The sequence below is a fragment of the Mesocricetus auratus genome, unplaced genomic scaffold (genome assembly GCF_017639785.1).
Source record: "Mesocricetus auratus isolate SY011 unplaced genomic scaffold, BCM_Maur_2.0 Super-Scaffold_4256, whole genome shotgun sequence".
Lineage (NCBI taxonomy): Eukaryota > Metazoa > Chordata > Mammalia > Rodentia > Cricetidae > Mesocricetus > Mesocricetus auratus.
This window is the reverse complement of record NW_024429182.1, coordinates 67366066-67388770: the sequence shown is the minus strand read 5'-3', so window position 1 is coordinate 67388770 and position 22705 is coordinate 67366066. Positions and strand designations below refer to the sequence as shown.

General features: G+C 45.2%; 1 protein-coding gene across 2 annotated transcripts in view; it reads right to left on the bottom strand.

Moving 5' to 3' along the window:
* Positions 1-386: 386 nt before the first annotated feature.
* Cpxm2 (carboxypeptidase X, M14 family member 2) overlaps positions 387-22705 on the bottom strand; it is a 102235-nt gene continuing 79916 nt past the window's right edge. Inside the window, exons 8-14 of one of the 2 annotated variants that reach the window (XM_005064290.4) lie at positions 17905-18028; positions 16609-16805; positions 14917-15096; positions 11634-11931; positions 6310-6449; positions 5146-5245; positions 387-1692 (exon numbers count right to left, since the gene is read on the bottom strand). In XM_005064290.4, coding sequence (XP_005064347.1) covers positions 1439-1692; positions 5146-5245; positions 6310-6449; positions 11634-11931; positions 14917-15096; positions 16609-16805; positions 17905-18028 — 1293 coding nt within the window. In that variant the 3' untranslated portion in view covers positions 387-1438. The remainder of the gene's footprint in view (positions 1693-5145; positions 5246-6309; positions 6450-11633; positions 11932-14916; positions 15097-16608; positions 16806-17904; positions 18029-22705) is intronic. The other variant, XM_021228347.2, reaches the window with a different exon arrangement.

The window sequence follows — 22705 nt, the reverse complement described above, 5'->3', positions numbered from 1 at the left end:
GTCAGACAAGGAACTTCTCTCGGGAAGAGATTTTACAAAGTTCTGACCACCTTACACGACAGACTGGAGCAGAGAGGAGTCAATGCTGGGTGTGGCTGCACCTTGCCCAGGACTCTGAGCTGGCCTCTTGCCCTCTAGTTAAGCAGACCCAGAGATCACATTGGAGGAAGGGTCCCAGGGCTCTTTGCTCTTCTCCCTAGAAAGGTCACATTGAATGATTCTTCCTCTCTTTGCTTTTCACCATTACTTGTCCTTTCCTGGGGTATTGAGGACAAGTGGCAGACCCAGATAGTTGAGGCTGCCAGAGTCGAGTGTGACCCTGACGACTGTAGTCACAGAGGTATTGGGTGCTGCATACCCACCTGGAAAAAGCACATGAGAGGATCTTACCATTTGCTTTATTTTTTATTTTTCATTCTCCCCAGGTCAACAAGGCAGCAGGATGAACAGAGATGAGACACACTGTTCTCTCACACAATCATTCAAAAACCTCTTCCAAATTGATGTGTTCCAGATAATCCTAAGATTGTTTTCTTTTTTCACCAGACGATGCTTGACTGGAAAGATGTTCCTTTCCATATGCTCATCATAACTCCCCTCCAGATGGGACCAGCTTAGAGCTCTCATATCAGGGAGACAGAGAAACTCTGGGTTGACCTCCTTCAAGGTCATTCCCATGATGCCCAGGCTGACTGCCCTGGCTCCTTTAGCAAGCCTAGTCCCTTGGCTCTCCCCACCCCAGGGCAAACAGTAGAAGAGGGTTTAGGAGCTCTCTGAGGACCCAGCTTGCATGCAACAAGCCCCTCAAGGTCTGAAGCCCAGAAATCACTCTTGGATGCCTTCCACTTCTGTCGCCTCTAGGAAGTCAAGCTTTGTTGGAAAAGAGAACAGAGCTGACTCAGGACTCGGTCATGCTCACTTGGTAATAAATGTCTCTATTGTCCACAGAAAGTAGAGTGTGTCTATAGCAGCTCGGACTGCCCCTGGGGCCAGAGGGGATGGATATTTCTTAGGCTGCCTAAGAGCATCTGAAATGATAACATCTGGGACAAAGGGTTCCCTGGGTGCTGCAATGTCAACTGTGCCATTTGTAAATGCACTGGTGAACTTGGATGTCACGCGAACAGGAGGAAGCCCCCGTTTCCCTTCCCAGACAGACAGGGGGCGTGCACCTTTTTCAGGTTGGCTCGCTCAATTCCCTCACTCCCACCAGCCTTTCTCTGCTGCTCTGTCCATGGTATTTGGATAAATGAGAACAAAGGAAAGAAAACACCCTAAGCTGCCAGCCCTCCCCTTTGGGACTAGCCAAGCCATGCAGGCATGCTCCTGGGTATCTCTTGAATTACAGACAAAACAACAGTGAGAGCCTGCTACAGAGTTACTACTGGAGTAGATTTCATTTGCACAGTCTGGGGTAAGTCTCAAGTGTCCAAGAGGGTCACCCACGCTGCCGCCTTTTTCGTCCCCGCAGTTTCAGGCGCTTGGCGGGAAGGCTGACAGGCTGCTTCCCAAATGTCTCCATGATTTCTCTTATCCTAGCCAGGTTTGTCTTGCTGAGTGTGAAGTCACACCGAGTGGCTCCCATGTCATAGCCAACCATGCAATTCTTGGATGAAGTGACAAAGCCCTCAGCCTTTGCGGTGACCACATATTCTCCCGGGTTCAGTAGGCGCCAGTAATCCCCATCGTTGGCTGGGAAAAGAAAGCAAGGGACCTCAGACCAGATCTGCGCTAGCACAAGTACTTCCAGCCCTGTTGCATGACAGCCCAGCAGAGAGGGCCCTGAGCTCCCATGACCAAGTGCTTACAACACTAGGGAAGCCAAGATGCTTTTCTCTTTGGTAGCTGCCTTAATGTTTCAACAGGAAGGAGCAGAGGGTGTACGCTTTTCCCACAGTTCAAGACCAGAGTTTTTCCTCTGTAACAATACAGGGCATTCATTATAATTTTGAACTCACAAACATTATGCCCTTGTCACAAAACAGCACCTTGCAAAGTCAGCCGCTCACAGCTTCCTGGCTTCCCTCTGCATAGCTATGAATACAGAAGAATTATTTCCAAAAGGGGAGGCTTCTAGGCTTCTAACACGTCCAGGAACAGACTGCCAGGAGATGGCTCCAGGCTTTATTCTGTGGCCATGGATAGGGAAACTTGGGAGCTGCAGGAACAGTGACACAGGGACTCAACAAGTGAAAGGCCCATGAGAACTAGGAAGCTGCAGGCAGGGCTGAGGATGAGCCCTGATCCCCAGTTCCATTACTGGTCACTTAGCCAGTGGGTTCCTTCCTTAGCTTTCTGTGAGTCAGAACAGCCTGGCAATAGTGGACTCTGGGGCTTAACTAATTCTCCATTGAGACCAACTAAGTTCCCTTTCTCATGCGGGCATGTGTGCTGGCTTCTTATCCACCCATTTTCTTTTACCCACTTGACCCACCTGACCACACTCAAAGGAGTGATGCTGAGATTCAATTACAAATGGGTTACATCCTAAGACATGGGCTCTAAAGAATGTCGTATCTTCACACAGAAGCTATAACAAGAACAGGGAGTCACTCCCACTTTCAAAGACACTGTCTTTTAGAAGGAAACTTGAGAGAGTGGAGGACATGTGAAGAACACAGCTTACTCAACCTGGCTTAAGGAACTCAAGGATGCAGAGGTCCTTAAAAGGAGACTTACATGCCAAGCTGACTGGCCAAAATTACACCTGAGATAGGCAAAACATACCTATCTATGTATGAACTGAACCCAGATCTCCGCATGCCAGACAAACTCGACCACTGAGTTGTACCCCAAAGCTATGAAGAGTCTCTCTCTCTCTCTCTCTCTCTCTCTCTCTCTCTCTCTCTCTCTCTCTCTCTCTCTCTCTCTCTCTCTCTCTCTCTCTCTCTCTCTCGCTCTCTCTCTCTCTCTCTCTCTGTGTGTGTGTGTGTGTGTGTGTGTGTGTGTGTGTGTGTGTATACATGGTTGAGTCTAGAGTCTTCCTTAATTGCTATTCACTTTGTTTGCTGAGTTGTGGTCTCTTGCTGCAGCTGGAGCTCACTAGTTTGGCTGTTCTAGCTACTCAGCTTATCCCAGGGATCCTGTCTCTTATTCCTGAGCATTAGGATTATAGGAGTCTCCACTAAACTAGCCTATCATTTACATGAATGCTGGAATGCAGACTCTGGTCTCAGTGCTTATGTGGCTAGTGTTTTATCCATTGAACCATCTCTGTCCCCTTTCTTAACTCTGGACAGACACTCTGTGATTCTGTTCTCTCCCTTTAGCATGGTACCCCTTGTTCTTCTAAGAGCTAGCCTGCATTCCTCCCTTAGTGAAGTACCCCCTCCTTGCCTTTTTTTGCATGTCTCTGTATCTTCCTGTTGCATTTCTTTCTTGGCACTCATTGTCATCCGTAATATTTTTATTTTCCCTATCAATTAATTGCAGGTCTCCTCCACCAGAAAGTGTACTCAGTGGTCAGGGATATCTTTGCTGCTTGTGGCAGTAGTTCCTGGCACACACTCAGTGCCCAACAAGTCAAGCTAAAGGAAAGATGGAAATAATGGCAATCATGTCCACTTCACAGGATCGGAACAGGAGATACTGGTTCTGAAATCGAGAAGTTTCCACTTTTGAAACATGGATCATCCTTGTCTCCCCTCTGCCTGACAGAACTTCATGGACAATGCTTTCCCACCTTGTACCTGGGGCTCTTGTTATTTCTGCTTCTTCCCTGAGGACACTTACCCTACAACCATGCACTGGAAGACATAGAGGGAACTACACATTGAGATCTGTCCCACTGAACAATTGAACTAGTTTTCTGGAGTAAACACTCCATGTAGCCACCAGGCAAGTTTAAAACCATGAATGCTGCTTGTCACTTATGGGGTGAAAGGGGCACCCCAAGCCTAATGAGTGTTCATTCATTAGCCACTCAAATTGGTGTCTTCTAAGTAATGAACAGCATATGAAATTCTAACCCAAAGGTGCTTTCAAAAAAATCTTTTCTTTCCTTTTGTGTGGGTGTTCAAGTCAGGGTTTCTTGTGTAGCTCTGGCTGTCCTGGAACTCACTTTGTAGATCAGGCTGGTCTCGGAACTCACAGAGATCCGCCAGACTCTGCCTTCCGAGTGCTGGGATTAAAGGAATGGGCCACCACTGCCCAGCTAAAAAATTTCTTTCTGGCTCCCTGTCTCTGGGATTCTGCTTAATGCCCCTGTTTACATTATGCAAACTTCCCCTGAAATGAAACTTGTCGGATCATATAAGCTTCAGACAAATACCAAGGCAGAGTCAGCACTTCTGGGGAGCATGGAAGGATGCTCACAAAGCACCATGTGTAGAATATGGAAGGCTTCTGCCCAGAGCACACGCTGGGAAATTATTTATAGGAGGAAGTAAAGGGGATGAGATGCAGTTCCCATTAACTGGTTCAAACTGCTTGATTACAGGGCTTGAAATTCAGAGCCCATTAAGCAAAGCATTCTCATCTAGGCTTAGAGTGCCCCAGGGCCTTTTTACCTCCTGCTGTGTAGAGCTCCTGTGTTTTCCTACATTGCCCACCAGGCACTAAATAGCACAAGGAATGGTCAGGGTTCCTGCTTCATCTCTGGCAGATTATGGGGACTTGGCCCATGTCTACTGAATTGACGGACGGATGAATGAATGAATAAATAAATGAATATATGAGTGTATTAGGTACTAGGTACAAATTTCCTTGCAGTACTGGGTGAAACCTTATGAGTAATGGCTGTAGCATATAGGCACAAGTGGCAGAAATCCTACAGAGTGAAACACTTGGTGACTAAGGGGATAGAACAATGGTACCACACATCAGTCCCTAAGTTTTCCAAAGCTCCCATTGCAACTAGAGTTTTAATGGTTGCTCCAAGCTATCCTAGGAAAGGGGCAAGGAGGAAGCCAGGAAGCCCAGGCTGAAAAACCCCATTTGCAGGGGTCTCTTGGGAACTTGGAAAGAGAAGAGGCTGATTCAGTCCTGAATAAGAAGTTTCTGTATGAGTGCCCTGTGCTAACCAACTGTGCCACCAGCATTCTGGTGAATAAGTTTCTGGAATTCCAGTTATGATTAAAAACCAAGCAACACACTGCAAGGAGCAGGTATTTCTTACTGAAACAATTTATGCACATTCTCGGATACCTGTCCGGATGTCATGGTTAACACCTTCCACAGAGATGATGGCATTTGGGATCCCTTTTCCATGTAAATCTCTCACTATGCCTTTGATGCCCCGATGAACCTGCAGCAAACATGAGACACAGTGAGTCACCAGCCAGCTCTAGATACCAACAACACAAGGAAGAAGGCAGTGCAGGTAACATCAGCCCAGAATATTCCAAGTACCACATCTAGCTCAATATACACCTGGCTCTGCATGAACTTAGTAAAATGTTTTGTAGCCCATGAGCCAGCAAGTTCCTCACTGGAATTAAAATTCTCCAGAGTTAAAAACATATTAGGGTCTGAGAGTTTCACTAAAATATACCCACTAGGGCTAGGGATGTAGTACAGATATAGAATGCCTGTCTAGTATGCATGAGGTCCTGGGTTCTGGCCCTAAGCTATGAGAAAATAAAGCAAAATTTCTCTGGAAACTAGAATTTAATTTTATTTCTAATTAATTTATTATTTTAGTTTGAGGCAGGGTCTCATCATATAGCTCCAGTTGGTCTGCAATTTTTTATAGAAACTCGACTAGCCTTGAATTCAAGACATCCTCCTGCTTATGCCTCCCAAGTGCTGGGATTAAAGTCTTGAATTACCAGCTTGAAAAGTAATTTAATTTTTATCAAGCATGCATGCTTATTTGGCCTTTCCTGGGTTCCATGAACTTAATATCATAGGAGTTAAAGACAGCGGAACCAGAGGTCATCATAAAATGACTGCTTGGAAAACCAGGAGATGGTGGTGCATGCCAACACTCAGGAGGCAGAGGCAGGCAGATCTCTGTGAATTCAAGGCCGGCTTCAAAAACCAAATCAAGGCCTTCCCTCTTTTCCTTATACAAAGGAAACTGAGCCTTCCCCATGAGGTTCTAGAGTGGACTCACAGCTTCCTGAGAGGAAGAAACTAGCTCCTACCCTTTGTGCCAGGAATCCTATTAGGACCCTTGCAGAACAGGCTTGACTGTAAGATCCAGATGCCAGTCAGGGTCATCTGTGCAGGGGTGCAGCCACAGCACTGGAAAGCTGGTACCCAAGCATTGGCAGCAAGTACCATCTGACCCTCCCATGATTGTGATTCTCATACTCACAACCCATTTCTTAGCTAGGTCCTCTCCTCCCAGCCACATGCCCAGCATACCTGCTCCATGAACACAATCAAAGACTCCCGGTTATTCTCCCATTCCTCGGGAAGCTCACTCTCATGGGGGTATTTATCACAGCCCACATAGATGGACAGCTCAAAGCAGTTTGTGTGGAGGTAGCTGAAATCATTCAGACCTGGCAAGCCAATCAGACATTTTAACTCACTTAGGCGTCAAGTTGCATGGAGAGGTGGCAAGAATGTTCGAGAACATTTAGAGGTCTTCAACTGAACAGGGAGGCAATAAAAAACTACTATAGATAAACACAGGAAAGCAAATGTGCCTGGAAAAGCATCATTAATTACCATAATGGATTAAGTGTTTAATTCACTGTATTTGGCAGCTATATGGGTCTCAGATGAGAGCTTGAATAGTTCCCTGCCTCAATTCATTATGACAGCTGTCTGAGCCACAACCTCTGTCCTGTCTCATGGTCTTCTCTCTGTATCTGCCTTCATGTGCCTCTCCTGGGCATGTCCATAAGCTATGTCCTACAGGTCAAGCATCCTCCCCACAAGCTCAGCCATAGCTCGATCTCACAAATAAGACAAGTGAGGCTGTGATCGGTGAGGCTCTGATCCAGGATCCGTGTGTCTACAAAAGGTCATGGTCTAGGTTGGAGCCATTGCTCTTGTCTCCAACAGTGTGGTTGTTTGGTGGCTGTCTGTTTATCCCAGCCACCCAGTGAGGCCCAAAGCAACAGACCCACATTCTGATCTGCAGAAGGAAGCAGCCAGCCTAGAGTATGCCTGTCCCGTTATGAGCTCCCTGGGGCTACTGTTATGTAAGGCCACATCCTGGCTTAAAGCAGACACTTACTTCCATGGGTTGAGGGGCCAGAACTCCTTAGGTGTTTGTATCCTGCAAAGCCTTGTGGGAGTACCCTTCCTGACTGCCTGACTTTTGCTAGCCCAGGCATTTCTTATGTCAATAGCTTGATTCTACAGTCTTCTGCACTTGCTTTTTCCTCTTTGGATCCATTTAAGGACATTTCTCGCTGATGCAGGGCACATCCAAGTACAGAGAAGGCACATCTCCAGGCCCTTAATTACATCTTCTAAAACTGTCTTCCCAGTAAAGTAACAGCTATAGGTGTGAAGCAGTTACAAAACAGACATGTTATTTTGGGGGGTCTTTCTCAAGTCACTACATTACCCAGTATTTGTAAAACAAACTAATTACTATCATGAGGGTCATGTAGCATAAAGGAGCCCAACTCTTAGGGTGAGTGGGGTGCTGGGGATTGGATCCAAGGCATTATCCATGCTCAGCACTGAGCTCTCTCTTGAGCTTCCCCCTCCTTCAGCCCTCTCAACATCTCCACCTCTGAACAGGAGGTGTCTAGCAAGCTGTGCTCTACATCAGTAGGGAAAGCACATTTTCCGAGGAAGATTCTCTAAGGAGCAACTCCCCCCTCTCTGAGGTCAGTTGTTGAAGGTGGAAGCTGGGGCATAAGGCTCTGTGTGGACAGGGGAACATGTGTTCTCCAAGGGCTTCCCAACTCAGTCTTCATATGACTTTCTCCCTCCCTGCCCTCTGTGAAGTATCTTTTGCTTTAAAGTCAGACTTTGGAGTATCAATCCACTGTCCTACCCTGAGAACAGTACCAAACATTTAACAGCTAGCTTAGCTCTCCTCCACTTGATTCCAGACTCCAGGCACTTGAATTTCTTTGCAACTATGACCTCTCAGAATAAAGCAAGGAAGAGTAAACCAGGAACGAAAGGGACATGATGGGGTTGTATTCAAGGAATCCTTTACAAGGACAGGCCAACTCCAGGACAGTTCATCTATTAACCTACAGCAAAGGATTACTGAGGACATCTGGGGCCTATGGCAACAGTCACCACTTAGCCCAGGTCTCGACTCTTAGGAGGGAATGGGCTTCCTTTGAACACAAAGGTGTCATTAACCTCACATTCTTAGGCTCTACTAGTACTAAAATAATTGTGATAATTGGGGGTCTCTTTTTCTTTTTTTCCCCAAGAAGCATCTTTGAAACAGTAGAAGCCTGTGACATTCTGGAAGCCTAAGACATGCTGGTAAAATGATGAGAAATTTCAGCCTGGAGCAGCTCTGGCTCGCCCATCTGTTACTGACATCCTGCCCTTCAAGTGAGGCCTTGCTCAGAGTGTTCTACACAGAAGAGCTTAGACTGTGAAAGATGACTTCCTGTGGACCAGGATCTGCCATGCAGCCTGATAGTTCTTTCAACCCTTCAGTCCTGGCAAGAGGCATCCTTTGCAATAATCTCTCTGACTAAAATCACAATAGCCCATGGCACCCACCCTCCTTGTGACAGACAGTGCAGGTCTACAGCTAAGAGGAGAGTGCCCCAAGTCACTTTGGAGTTCAAAAGCACAGGCTGACCATGCTGGACACTTTGAAATGTGTCAAGCCTCGCTCATAACTGTTCCCCACTCCCACATACTCACTGATGACTGCCATGAGGGATAATGAGTGAGAAACAGAAGATTAGAGAGACTGAGTGGAGGGGAGGAAACTGGGGTTCAGAGTTCTTTAATCTACAGCGAGGAATCTGCAGAGTCCATCAGAGAAGAATGATGGGAAAGACTCAAGCTAGTACATGGCTTTGCCACAAAGTCCCAGAAATAAGAACAAGTAGAATTGGGTGAGTAAAAGCATCCAGTGCTGCCTACACCAGCATGCAGCAGCCTGCCTTCCATGATGTCACCATTGACCAGACACTGTCAAACTCAGCAGTGTCTGTTTGCAGCTTAGTCACAGTAGAAAATAAATAAATAAATAAATAACAGATTTTACTTAGAAATTTCTGTAGGTATATCTTTAAGACTAAACTTGAGTTTTTTTTTAAAAAAAGCTTTTTTATATGCCAACCAGTGTTTCTTTTGTAATGTCACAGTGCAAAGTCATTGCAAAGAAAGAATTATCTCCACTTAGATTGTTGTCAAGACAAAAATGGCATCCTTTCTGATATGTTTTGAAGTGACTACGATAACAAATATTTCTATTTTTGTTTTCTTTTCCAAGAGAGGAACATACTTGAAGAGTATATGAAGACTGAATTTATAGTAAATTGCCATACTAACGAAATTAACTGTATGTGGAATGGAGAACAGGATAGGCTCAGAACATCATAGGATCTTCTAGTTCTCTTTGAACTTGCTGTGGTAAAATATTCTGACAAAAAGCAACTGGGAAGGTACTATCTAGTCACAGTCCAACAGAGCCAGGAGTTGGAGTGACTAGTCATATCCACAGGCAAGAGCAGAGAGAAATAAATGCACATGCAAGCATATCTACTTGCTTGGCTATCCTCAGCTCAAATTTCTCCACTTTTATTTAGTTCAGAGACATCTACAGTGGGCTGGGCCTTCCATATCCATTAACAATACATCCCCCAAACATGTCCACAGGCCAGTCCAATATGGACAATCCCTACATTGCTCTCCTCCCAGGTTACTCTAAGTTGTGTCAAGTTGACAATTAGAACAAACAATTACACAGGGATTTCACGGTCAGCATGCCTGAGAGAGGGGAGACACCTTAAGCTGAGTGTTTCTGATCAGCCAGACATGAATTACAACCACCAACCATGTCTGTGTGATCCTATCATATCCTAGAGGGAAATATCATTACCACATTTTCATGCCCAATTCTTGATAGAAAAGTGTAGTGATTCAGAGAAAAATTATCTGAATGATAAAGCCAGATTTAAATTATTGGACACGAAAGATTTTTCATTTCCACTGTTGCCTTAACAGTCCCCACAATATCAAGAAAAGAAGTGATTCGCATTATGCTGGGACCTTTGGCCCTTATAGGTGACCTGAGGGAACATGCTTTTCTCATCCCTTGCAAATCTTGACATGAACTACAGGGCTCTCTGATTGCTGCCAAGTGATTTGGACGTCTCTTGGGGAAGCCTCTCCAGGCCCATGTGCAGACTTTGACATATTTCGTTGGTGACACTGGGTGGCTAGCCAATAGACAGCAGATATATGTAACTGTTCCCACCACATGGAGATTTCAGGGCACAACAACTCAGTTGCATCACACCTGAGCCAAGATGCAGGCTCACAGTCTTGGACAGCCCCACAGATCCCAGTGAATCTGAGCAAAGATCCCCAGCTTTGGCACTGGTGTGCCCTGCCATTTTCTCCCATCTGTAGTCCTGTGAAATCTGAGTATCTCAGTGGCTAAGGGCAAGACCTAACAAATTCCAGCCTTACCAGTTTCTTGATTGGGCAGAATCCCAGCCCAGGCACTCTCATTCACGAAAATGAGTAAACCCCATCTACCTCTGAGAAGACAGTAAGGGTTAAAGGCCCATCTTTGGGCAGTTCTGAGCGCTGATAGATTGGAAGCCACTGATAACAGTTATATGGAGCATAATGATGAGAGGGAAGTGAGGCAGCTAATCTTGCTTGTCAATTTCACTACAACATCTGGAGTCATCTAAAACCCAAGCAACTAGGCCCCCCTGTGATGGATGTTCTTGACTGGATCATTTGCAGTGGGAAGACCCACCATGAAGCTGGTTCACATGATCTGGTGGGAAGCTACATAAAAAGCATGGGAAGAAGGAAGCCTTTGCTTTTTGCCCGCCTGCCCTCACTCTCACTGGCAAGTGCATCTATCCTGTTGCTGCATTCCTCCACTGGTATTAGATCCTACTTCTTCAGGATTCAACACAGAATGAAGACCAGCAGGTCTCTGGGAATTTCCTGGAACTCCAGTACCAGGTTGGAACTGAACAAATACCACATACTTGTCCTTTATGTCAGGAGAAAGAGCTACTCATACTAGAGCCTGTAAGCCACTCTAATAAAGCCGTGTGTGTGTGTGTGTGTGTGTGTGTGTGTGTGTGTGTGTGTGTGTTCATTCATTCTATAGGGCATATAAGGAGGGACCTAGGGTTTAACTCTGGACTAAAATCTATGGTTGTTAATATTACCAAATTGACAGGACCTACAACCTAAGAGATGTAGCCCTAGCCATGTTCCCATGGGATTACCTAGACTGGGTTAGTTAAATGTGAAAAGACCTAACTGTAGCCATCACCACATCATAGGCTGGGTTATTGGACTGAACAAGAAGGGAAAAGATAACTGAATATCAGTGTACATCTCTGTCTATTTCTTGACTATGGATGTAATGTAAGCATGCCTCACATTCCTGTACCCTCAACTGTGAGTCAACATACCCCATACCCCCCACACACATACCACAAACACACAGTTGCTTTTTGTGTTTGGCACAGCAACAGGGAAAGTAACCAATGCACCACCCATGGTCATTGGGGACATGACACTAGACTGGCAGATCTAAGACTTACTTCCAGCCACTGTGTGCCAGGAGGCCCCATTGACAGTGCCATCCTCCTTCTGAAAGTCTTCTGTGTGGCACACTCGCCTCCTGGCATCTGTCATGAGGCGGTGAGTGGAGGCATAGGAGTACGCCAGCCAGCGGAACACGTGATCATCGGGGGTTGGGGTGTGTTCCTGCGTCTTCCACAGGGACCGCACCATGTCATAGGGGTATGCCACCACTAGCTCACCCCCCTGTAGGTTGCCTCCCAGCACAAAGGGGATCTTCTCCATCCAGGCAATCACAGCTCTGGTCTCCATGGCCACCTGGGAGTATACAAATTTAACAAGAAAATGAAATTGCTTCACTGCCCTAGCTTTCAAAAAAGGGGAATGTTTAAAAAATCAGGAATTTTATGGAATAATTTTAACAACATTCAGAATCTTAAACTGTGTCCTGTGAAAACTGGACTTTCTTTTTAGAAGCAATGGTTGAAAAAGGCAAGGCCAGGGAAATGTCCAGTTTCCACAGCAGGGTATTCTAGTAAATACTGGAGGGGCTAAAGGAATATTATTCTGTGATTCCAGTAAACTCCTGGGTTTGGAGTGTTCCCCCACAACTACAGACAACATGGGAAAGACACACAACCAGTAGCATGTATCCAGATGGCAGGCACACACCCCAAGCCCGCAAACTTGAGACAGCACCAGGCTTCTAGCCGAGGGGTCAGCTGACTTCCTGCAAAGGGCCAGATGGGGAATATTAGGGGGTTTTGTGGCCAGGCAGACTCTGTCACAGCTACCCAACTATATTTCTGTAGCAAAAAAGCACCATGGACAAAATACAAATGTGTGCCAATCAAGGCCACTTTGGAAAGCAGGCCTGTGTAGGCTGTAGTTTGTGGACTGCTGCTTTGTCTAGTCTTAGTCTTAAAGTCACTCTCGGTTTCCATAAAATGGAAAAGGATGTACACACATCCCAGGAACACAGCCCTGGCTCCCAGAGGCAGAAAATGCAGCTGTTCATGAACAGCCAAGGGTGACATGAGGAAGAAGGCAAGACGGGGAAGAAGAGGAAATAATGGAGGGCAGCCTGTTAAAAGGAATGCCAAATGACTTAAAAGCAATAGGAAGGAATGGGCTTCATTTGAATCAAGATTTAAGCAACAGGGAGGGGGTGAAATGGGATAAGAGAAATGAATGGGGTGAGCAGAGTTCAATGATTGGTATAAGAAACTCAATGGGGCCAGGCAGTGGTGGTGCACACCTTTAATCCTAGCACTCAGGAGGCAGAGGCAGGTGGATCTCTGTCAGGCCAACCTGGTCTACAAAACAAGTTCCAGTACAACCTGCTACACAGAAAAAGCCTGTCTCAAAAAGAAAACCCAAAATAAAAAGAAACAAAAATGAGAACTCTGACCTTGAAATGCCAAGAAAAAAACTTACTTGAGGCTAAGGAGTACTCCATGGGCCAAACTGCTTGCCTCACAAGCCTGATGACTGGAGTTCAATTCTCAGAACTCATTTAAAATTCAGATGTGGTAACACACATCTGTAATCCGTCTACAGAGAGATGGGAGACACTGGCCAGTTAGCCTGGATATGTCAGCGTGGTGCAAACAGCAAGAAAGATCCGGTCTGAACAAAGTGGAGGAAGAGAACTGACTCCTGAAAGTTGTCATCTGACCCGCATAGGTGTGCCATGGCGCGTGCAGGCACACACACACACACACACACACACACACACACACACACGCATTGGAGCTTACACAGAGAAAAAATAAAATTGCAATAGAAATATTTTAATGTTTTGGTTTTTTGTTTTTTCGAGACATGGTTTCTCTGTATTGTTTTGGAGGCTGTCCTGGAACTCGCTCCGTAGACCAGGCTGCCCTCCAACTCACAGAGATCCACCTGCCTCTGCCTCCCGAGTGCTGGGATTAAAGGCGTGCGCCACCAACACCTGGTGGCTTATTTTAACATGATAATGGCAATATCTGTGGATTTAAAGGACAGCTCCCGGGAGTTTAGAGATGCCTGTTGAAATGTTCATAAATGAAATGACGTGAAGACATGATGCCGGCCTCAGTAAAAGGAAGGAGAGATGCCTGGTGGAGGGAGCATGGGAGCATGAGTTGGCACATGTCAGCGCTGACATGAGTGTCTCTGTGCCTCTACTTCTTCCCTTACTTTTGCACATTTGACTTTTTATGGGGGAAAGTTATAAAAGAGGAAAACGGCAATGTCAAAAGATCAAATTAAGAAGGTTGGCATGGTTTAATATAGACATAGAAATCAAGCCAGATTATAATGTAGTACTGATGGTCACACAAAGATAATTTCAGTAAGACACAGTTGATGACAACAGAGGAACACTGGGAGTCACTTACTGTGCAGACAAAACTGCCAACTCAGGGGCACAACGTGCTTGCTGGGCTTCATTAAATTTGATTCTGGTGTTTAAGCACACCATAGGCCCTGAGTCAGGTTAATTATGGAACGCATCTCAGTGCACAGAATCAATACCATTCCATGCTGTGAACCCAAGACCCAAGTCTCAGTAGCAGTTGCTATGTACCTGGGTGATTTCCGCCCCTCACACACCCCATTGCTTCCCATCCTAAATGAGATGGCTCCGTTTTCCCTGTCTCACTTTAACTGCACATGGAGACATTAAATTTACTGTTTGGTTTTACTTGTCTTCTCAATTTTTTTTACCCAATTTGTGCTCCTAAGATTCATTCTTGGTTTTGATGCATGCTATTTCTAAGTCTTTCCTCTTTACTATGAAGAGACAGTTTCTCTGCATATGTGATAATGGATGTTAAGTCTTCAGCCTTTCACTGCAAGAAGCAGTGTGCTTTGAATTCTCTGGTACTATGTTATGGTACACACATCACCAAAAGTGAAATGGCCACATGTCACCAGAACTCCATCTTGATACATCATCAGAAGTGGCACTGTTTATATACCTAGTAATTAGCGAAAGCCAAAGATAATTTCATGGAAGTATAATTGACGTGAATAAGGATAATGATAGTCACAAATTCATGCATTCTGGGGGTGGTTATTTTGTTTCTTTACAACTTGGTAGTTATAAAGAAATTCAATCAAATGACTCTGCAAATAATTTCCACAATACCAACTTGAAAGGTAGTTAAGACCTGGGACTATTCCATACTGCTAGGGAAGACAAGAAAAGAAAGATATCCTTCTCTTGTTCTTCCATGCATGCCACACCCTCTGCAGATACCAGCAGGCATCCTTTGGCCCTCCTCCACCCTACAAATGAGAGGTTTTTTCTTCACTCACTGTGGCATTTTCAGACAGATACCACTCAGGGATGGCAATGAAGTGGTTGGGAACTTTCCTTGGGGCATTCTGACGGTCCTCTGCCTCCCAGAGCAGTGTGTTTAAATCCGGAAAGTTGTTGTTGATATCGATCCCATCATGGGTCCAGCGTCCCAAGGACCAGCCTCCCAGCTCAGAGCCCTAGAGAAGATTCAGAATGTAAAGAGCTCTCAGACTGCAGGAGAATCGGGGATATGTGATGTGTCTGTCTCCTGTGTGCATCTCCAAATCTCTGCAAGCTCTTGGCCCCAGAAAAGACATCACAGGAGAATATAGAAAAATATGCTATTGATATCTGATAAGTCACAGACAAAACAGCTACCTCACTCCAAAGACGGACACACAGAGGACCACTCATGCCATATGGCCAAGCTCAAAGCCTGAGGTCTCTTCTCAGACCTCTCCCCTACCCCTCCCTCCACTGCTCAGCTGAACCTCTGAAAAGGAAGAAGCCTGGAACTACAGCATTGCAGCATCACTTACTATCAATGCAATGCCAGTGTGTTCCCCTTGCCCTGCCTGGAATCCCGGCTTTAGAGTTAGTGTGGTGCCCATGGCCACACCACCCTAAATATGCCCAATTCTGTCTACTCTTAGAGACTAAACATGATTATTGGGCCTGGTTAGTACTTGAATGGGAATTATTGTTATGACTAGCAAGTATTTGTGCCCAAACCAACAAACACAACTAAATGCTGCACTTAAAGTTTGCATTTGTCAGACACCTCTATTTAGATGGTGCTTTATTTTATCCCAATTATTGGGAAATATCGCTATTGATTCATAACATGATTCAATGCAGTTATATACATATATACATATCTGTGGTACATACTAATTCCATGTGATAATTAGTATAAACAATATCTCAGAATAATCAAAACAGTTATCATTAGGGGACAAGTGAGAATATTAGAGGCAATAACGAAGGCTAGCACATGCTCAAAAGTTCTCAGCCAACACGAGGTGCTACTGCCATGAGGTATGTAGCAATGGCATTACTCATGTGGACACTTGTGGACATATACCTCTTTCAGGGCCACCATCAGTTTCAACTCCTGCTTTGCATCCCTTAGAAACCTTGTGGATTGGAAGAAACAATCAGAAAGAAGGCAGAACAGTTTCTGCAGGCAAAGGCTACAGACAGAGTTTCCCACCTTCAGCAGAGAAGGCAAAAGTGGCTTGGCAAATGGCTCAGTTGGGAAAGCACTTATGGAGCAAGCATGAATTTAGATCCTAAGTACCCAAGTAAAGAGCTGGGTGCAACAGTGTGTGCCTATAGTCTCAGCACTCAGGAGGCAGAGACAGATATATCCCTAGCATATGATGGCCTGATGGTCTAGCTGAATCAGTAAGGTCCAAGTACAGCAAGAGACCCTGTCTCAAGAACTAAAGTGGGGGAAGCTATTGAGAAAAATGCACATCGCCAACCTCAGGACCTCCCCGTGCATATAAAGACACATGTACATGCATATGCACACCTACACACATATCAAAAACAAGAGAAAAAGAGAGAGACAGAGACAGACAGAGGGAGAGACAGAGACAGACAGAGGGAGAGGGAGAGGGAGAGATCCCTGTGAGCTGGGCTCTAAGCACACCCTGGAGTTGGGATATCACACGTGTCTCAGATGGGGACTAGAACACACTTACTCCTTCATAGGCCTTCTCATAGCCATCAGGATTGAGGGAGGGTAGAATGTGGATCCGCGTCTCTTCCACCAAGCGGACAATGCGTGTGTTCTGCGCCAAGTACTCCTGGCAGAGGAACTGCAGCAGCAGCAGCAGCAGCTCACGGCCTAGTACCTCGTTGCCATGGGCCCCTGCGATGTAGTGGAACTCTGGCTCACCTTGACAGAGACAGAGACACAGGCTCCTGTAGGCATCCACATGGGGCCTGGCAAGGTTTGCAATGACACAAACACCTCAACCATATTTTTTCCTTTCAAAGAAGCCTCCAAAATTACATTGCGATAATTATTTTAAACTCAAATGCATGTAAGAAAGACACAGGCAGAAAGCCTAAACATGGGGTATGCATTCTTACTTAGCATGGACAGACTAGATATCTGAGTACTTGTGATTACAAGCTATACACAAAACACAACCATTGCTTTTTCTCTTCTGTGGTACAGTTTTTTCCCCTTGGGGGAATTTTTTTTACTGTTTTACAGGGATCCAAAGATGAATGACTACATGAAGAAAAAGTCAGCAAGCACACAGTTTGCTTAATGTTCTCAATATTTTCTCTTCCAAAGCTTAGCTTCTTAATGAGAGGTGCTATGGATTCTTGTGTGTGTGTGTGTGTGTGAGAGAGAGAGAGAGAGAGAGAGAGAGAGAGAGAGAGAGAGAGAGAGAGAGAGAGAGTGTCTAAAATTCATGCTCAAGTCAAGACCCTGTGATAGTATGAAAGATGGGGCCTTTAGAAGGGAATGAGGTATTAGTGTCCTCTGAGAGTGTAGCCTTCCACCACCTTGTATCATGCGAGGGTAAGCAGAAAGCAGGCCATCACTGGCCAGACTCCACATGTGCTGGCCTCTTGCTCTGGAACTTCCCAGGCTCCACAATTGTGAAAAAGAAATTGGCTGTTTTGTTATAGCAACTAAGCAGACTCAGAATATCTGTGTTGGGAGTAGCTGATCACACTTTATTTCCTTCCCTTGTCAAGCTGCTGTGTGTGAGGATAAAATTTACCTCCAGGAAAGAAACCCCTGAGATGAACTCCTGAAACAGGAGACATAGAGGAATGATAAAGTTAAGACACCCCTTTTTGCGCCTTGTCTTTTGCATATAAATTTCAGTGGACTTTGAGAGCCTGGCTAGTTTCACCAACAAAAAACTGGAGGCCACAGGCCACAGGGATTTGGAGTAGTGATGACTGACTAGGAAACAGCTGAAGGCAGGCAGCATTTAAAGACAACATAGAACAAAGGCGGGAACCCGTCTCACCAACTTCATGCTCCCCGGGATGGTCAGAGATCTCTACAGCATACAACTTCAGGCCCTGGTGGCTTTTGCCAATGTTGTAAATCCTGGTGATATTGGGGCACATTTCATTCACAACCTTCATCAACTGAAAGACAAGGTAAATGAAAGGTTTGGAATCATGATGACTGCATGCAAAAAAGAAAAAAAACAGTGCTCCCCAAAAGACAGCTATTTCCACAGCCTCTCGCCTCAGCACCCCTCTCCATCCCAGCCCTGCTGCTGTTATACCTTTGTCTAGAATACCCTCTATGGTTCCCTGTTTCCCAGGATAATACCCATTTTCCCAACCAAAACCTATCCTTTTGCCATCTCCTCTAAGGAGAAGCTCCTGGCCCAGTACTCTCAGCAACCTGATTATGCAGTTATAGCCTCTTGCTACAGACTGAATGTCTGCATCCCTCAGCTGAAATACAATCAATGCAAAAGTATTGAAAGGGGAAGCATTGAGTCCGCAAGATGGCTCAGCGGGTAAAGGCCCTTGCTGCCAACCTGAGTTTAATCTCTGGGACCCACATACAGGAAAGAAAAGACCAGCTCCTACAAGGTATCTTGACCGCGCCAAGTGCACAGATGCATGCACCCATGTCCCAACCAAACATACCTAATCAATAAATGTAATAAAATTTTCTTTTTAATAAATAGAAGTGAAACATTAGGTGGCACTTACATCATGAGGGTGGAGACTTTGTAAACAGGATTAGAACCCTTTAAAAGAGGCCAAGGACTAGTGTGTGGAGCCGTGGGAAAGTCACATACACATATGATCTAGTGGGTGAGGCCTCAGCAGACATATCTGCCAGCACCTTGAACTTGGGTTTGTAGCCTCTGGAACTGCAAACAAGGCGTTTCTATTGTCTACTATTCATCTACTGGATGGCATTTCTGCTATGACAGCTCCAACAGAGTAAGGCATCTTCCTGGGTTGGGATCTTCACTTCTCTCAGATGTGATATATGGCTATCACCCCGTTTGCTGTCACTACCTCCCACCCCTTTGGTTGTTGTCACCACCTCCCACACCCCTGGTTGTTGTCACCACCTCCTTGGCTGCAGTCAACATCTTCCTGGTTGTGGTCATTACTTTCTCATGGTGATTTTCATCTTTCTGAACCAGTCTCTTTGTAGATCAAATTGTGCAAATATGGTGTATTTGATATCAAGGTTTCATAAGCACTGCACATCTGAAGAAGGTGTCCCTGCCCTTCTGGAGCTGATAGTGCAACAGGAAGCAAGCACAGGATGATTCAGTTCAGGAATGCTAAATAAGGATTGCACGTGGTAGCCATGGACACAAACCTCACGGGGCCATGCGGTGAGCAAGGCAGGCTGCAGTGGGGAAGCAAGCCACATGCCATGTCTAGACTTTAAGATGAGCTAGTCAACTGACAGCCTTGGTCTGTGAGAGTGATGTGAGCTATCAGGGAATGCAGTGAAGGCTCTTCCATCTCTGGGGGATGGAGGACCAGGGAATCCTCTCCTCAGAGGTTGTCTTGCCTTGCATCCCTGACTGGTGCTGTGAGCATTGATTTGTTGGGTGAAAGGTATTTTGCAATTCTCATGGCAGAAGAACCTGGTTTAAAGAACAATGTATTCTCTTTATACTTACTAAGGACCCCACTCTATGTTCACTGAGGGCCCTACTCTTTATGTTTACAGAGGGTCCCATTCTCCACTAAGTACCATACAAACAGTGAAGACTGTAGAGTTTAGAGGATCATTTCGGGGACATGTGTTAACAACAGAAGGGACACGCTAACACTGGCAGAGCAAAGAAAGAACACCCTTCCAAGAGTGGTGGGCAGGCAGTATTCATTAGAAGGGCTCCTTGGAATAGCATGCATGCCTTTCTCCTACCGCAATGTGAAAGATGGCCACAGCACACTTGTCTCCAGGCCCTGTATGCCAGTCCCTTCTGGTGCAGTCACACTCAGACAAGGATCCCAGCAGGTCCTGACTGCGAAGTAAGCCACTGTCTCAGGTTCAGACCAAAGACGGTTCCTTCAGGAATAAGACCTAAGTAGTTCATTACAAACCTGGCAACAAATCTAAGCTTCAAGCACAGGCCTGGCTATCCTTTTCTGTTATCCTCTGTCTCTAGGGCAACAAGCACTAAATATCACAGCCTTCACACTGGAGGAAGACTAATATTCCCATGGATGCACACTGAGCAATAGATACAAGCTTCTTAGGCTGTAAAACCTCAGCATACCCTTTCTTCTTTACATTCCGTCCTCCCCTGGAACAGTGTTTCCCAACCCTGCTTTCTCTGCAATGGCTGGTATTAAATGAACAGATTATACTAAAATCAACCTTCCCTCATAAAGAGCAAGAGAATTTGAAGATACTAACCTTAGGGAGGCACTTTATAATTTTCCCTCCAGAGTAGCACTCTGGAGTACCCTGAGGAATATCTTGGGTGGCCATGGTACCCATGAAGAACAAGGGAATTGATCCACCTGCTCTTTCCAACAAGGCTATCATGACCAGCACCAAGGAGGGACCCTGTATTTAAACATAACTCCTTCTTTGAAAGGATGTAACTACTTTAGCCAAATAAACACTTTCCCCTCCAAGTTGTTTTTGGTCAGGGTGTTCACCACACAGCATAAATCAAGCTAGAATAAGGTCTTTGCAGTAAATATATGGGTCCTGATGACAAACAGAGTAAGGAGTAGGATTTCCCAGAAACCAGGGCACACATTCTCAACAAGGCTGAAGAAACTGATTCTGCAGGTCTGAAACATCTTGTATATCATGGTGCGTTTGGCTCCTCACAGCCCAACCCCCACCCCTGGAAAAAATAGTATCTGTTAAAATTTGATATAATGGAGGGGAAAGTGAGTAAGGAAAGGATGTCAAGACAGCTCCTTGGAGCGGGAGGAAGGGGAAGCAACACAGTAGAGGATAGCAGGGTTGGCTGGACTCAGTCACCTCTGAAATGGAAAGCATATCACCATCCTAGTACCCATCAGACTCTGGGCTCCTCTCTTTCCCTCCTTTGCTGCAGAAGATAGAATAATGAGATGATTTTCTAGTAATCCAATTTTCTGTAATATATCAGAAGAAAACTGTTCATGAAGCAAGCTAAAATTATACACATGATTACCCTGGTTGTAGCATGTTTCCTGCTTTGGCATAGTCATTAAAAGTTGGGAGATTTCCAAATGCTTCAGAGCAGGGGAGAAACTGCTAAAACACAATGCAACCATCCACTCACATGGCAGCACCGGTGGCAGTGGGGGTGGGGGTGGGAGTAGGGCAGGTGATGTTAGAAAATCAACACTAACTGAGAGACTGGGGGCAAAGACAGAGCCACTTTCTAATCACAGTGGTGCAGAACCTGTGAACAGAAGTTCAAGCACCAGAAGGGTAGAAGCGTGTTGCTGTAGCTTGAATGTGAGGTGGAATCCAAGACTCAATTCCATAATGTGTGGGGGTGGGGAGTTTTCTAGGGGGATGACTAAGTCACAGAGGCTCTGCCCTTATCAGTGGAATAAGTATCCTTATAAAGGGATAGGAGGAAAACAGATAGGCCATTTTGCCTTTCCACCTTCCACATGATGTCCCAGAAACAAGGCACCATATTGAATGTAGAGAGCAGCCCTCACTAGACACAGAATCTGCTGGTGCCTTGATTCTAGGTCACCAATATCAAGAACTATGAAAACTCAACTTCTGTTGTTTAGAAATTATTCATTCTCTGGACTTTTGCTTATCTGTAAACAGACCAGACCAAGACAAGAAAGATGTAAAAATTGCTGATTCATTAGTACAGTGAGTCTATGGAAGATCTTTTAGACTTGAGGTTCTCTTTTGATATAAGAATGCTTATCCAGTGAATAACAGTATTTATTTAAAAATCATTTAAAGAACCAGATAAAAGGTTTTCTTCAATCATCTTCCTTCAGAAATCACCTCTAATCCAATGGAAAAGGAATCCCCAGAGGAAGGAAACCACAAAGAGGAGCATTCATAGGTCATGTGGTGGTTTGGAAGAAAATGGCCCCCAAAGGAAGTGGCACTAATGGGAGGTGTGGTCTTGTTGTAGGAAGTATGTCACTGTGGGGGTGGGCTTTGCGCTTTCCTATGTTCAAGCTACACCAAGTGAGACAGACTACTTCCTGGCACCTGAAAGCCAAGATGTAGGACACTTGACTACTTCTCCAGAACCATGTCTGCCTGCACTCCACCATGTCCCACTATGATAATAATGGACTAAACTTCGGAAAATGTAAGCCATCCCAGTCAAATGTTTTCCTTTTTAAGAGTTGCCATCATCATTGTGTCTCTTCACAACAATAGAAACCCCAACTCAGATAGAAGTTGGTACCAGGAACTGGGGTGTTGTTGTGATAGGCCCTACTATGTTTTTGTTTGGAGTAATATGGACTTTGGTACTTTGGGTTAGGAAAGCAGTAGAATGGTTTAAGTACTGCTTAATGAGCCATACTAGTAGGAACATGGAAGACAATGAATGGTGCTGATAGTGATTTGAACTGTGGGGGGCTAGCTCAAAAGGTTTCAGTGGAGAATTTTAGTATGCTGCCTAGAGATCATTCTTGTGATATTTTGTCCTAGTCTGAGGAGTCTGTCTGAGGCTAAAGTGGTAAAGGAAATCTCAAAACAATCTAGTATAGACTTGGCCATGTGGTTACTAGTGTTCATGCTTATAAAGATTTATAATGAAAAGGAGCAAGTTTGAAGGATCTCACCCCTTAACTGATCATATTACCTGTATCATATTAGATAACAACACAACCTGT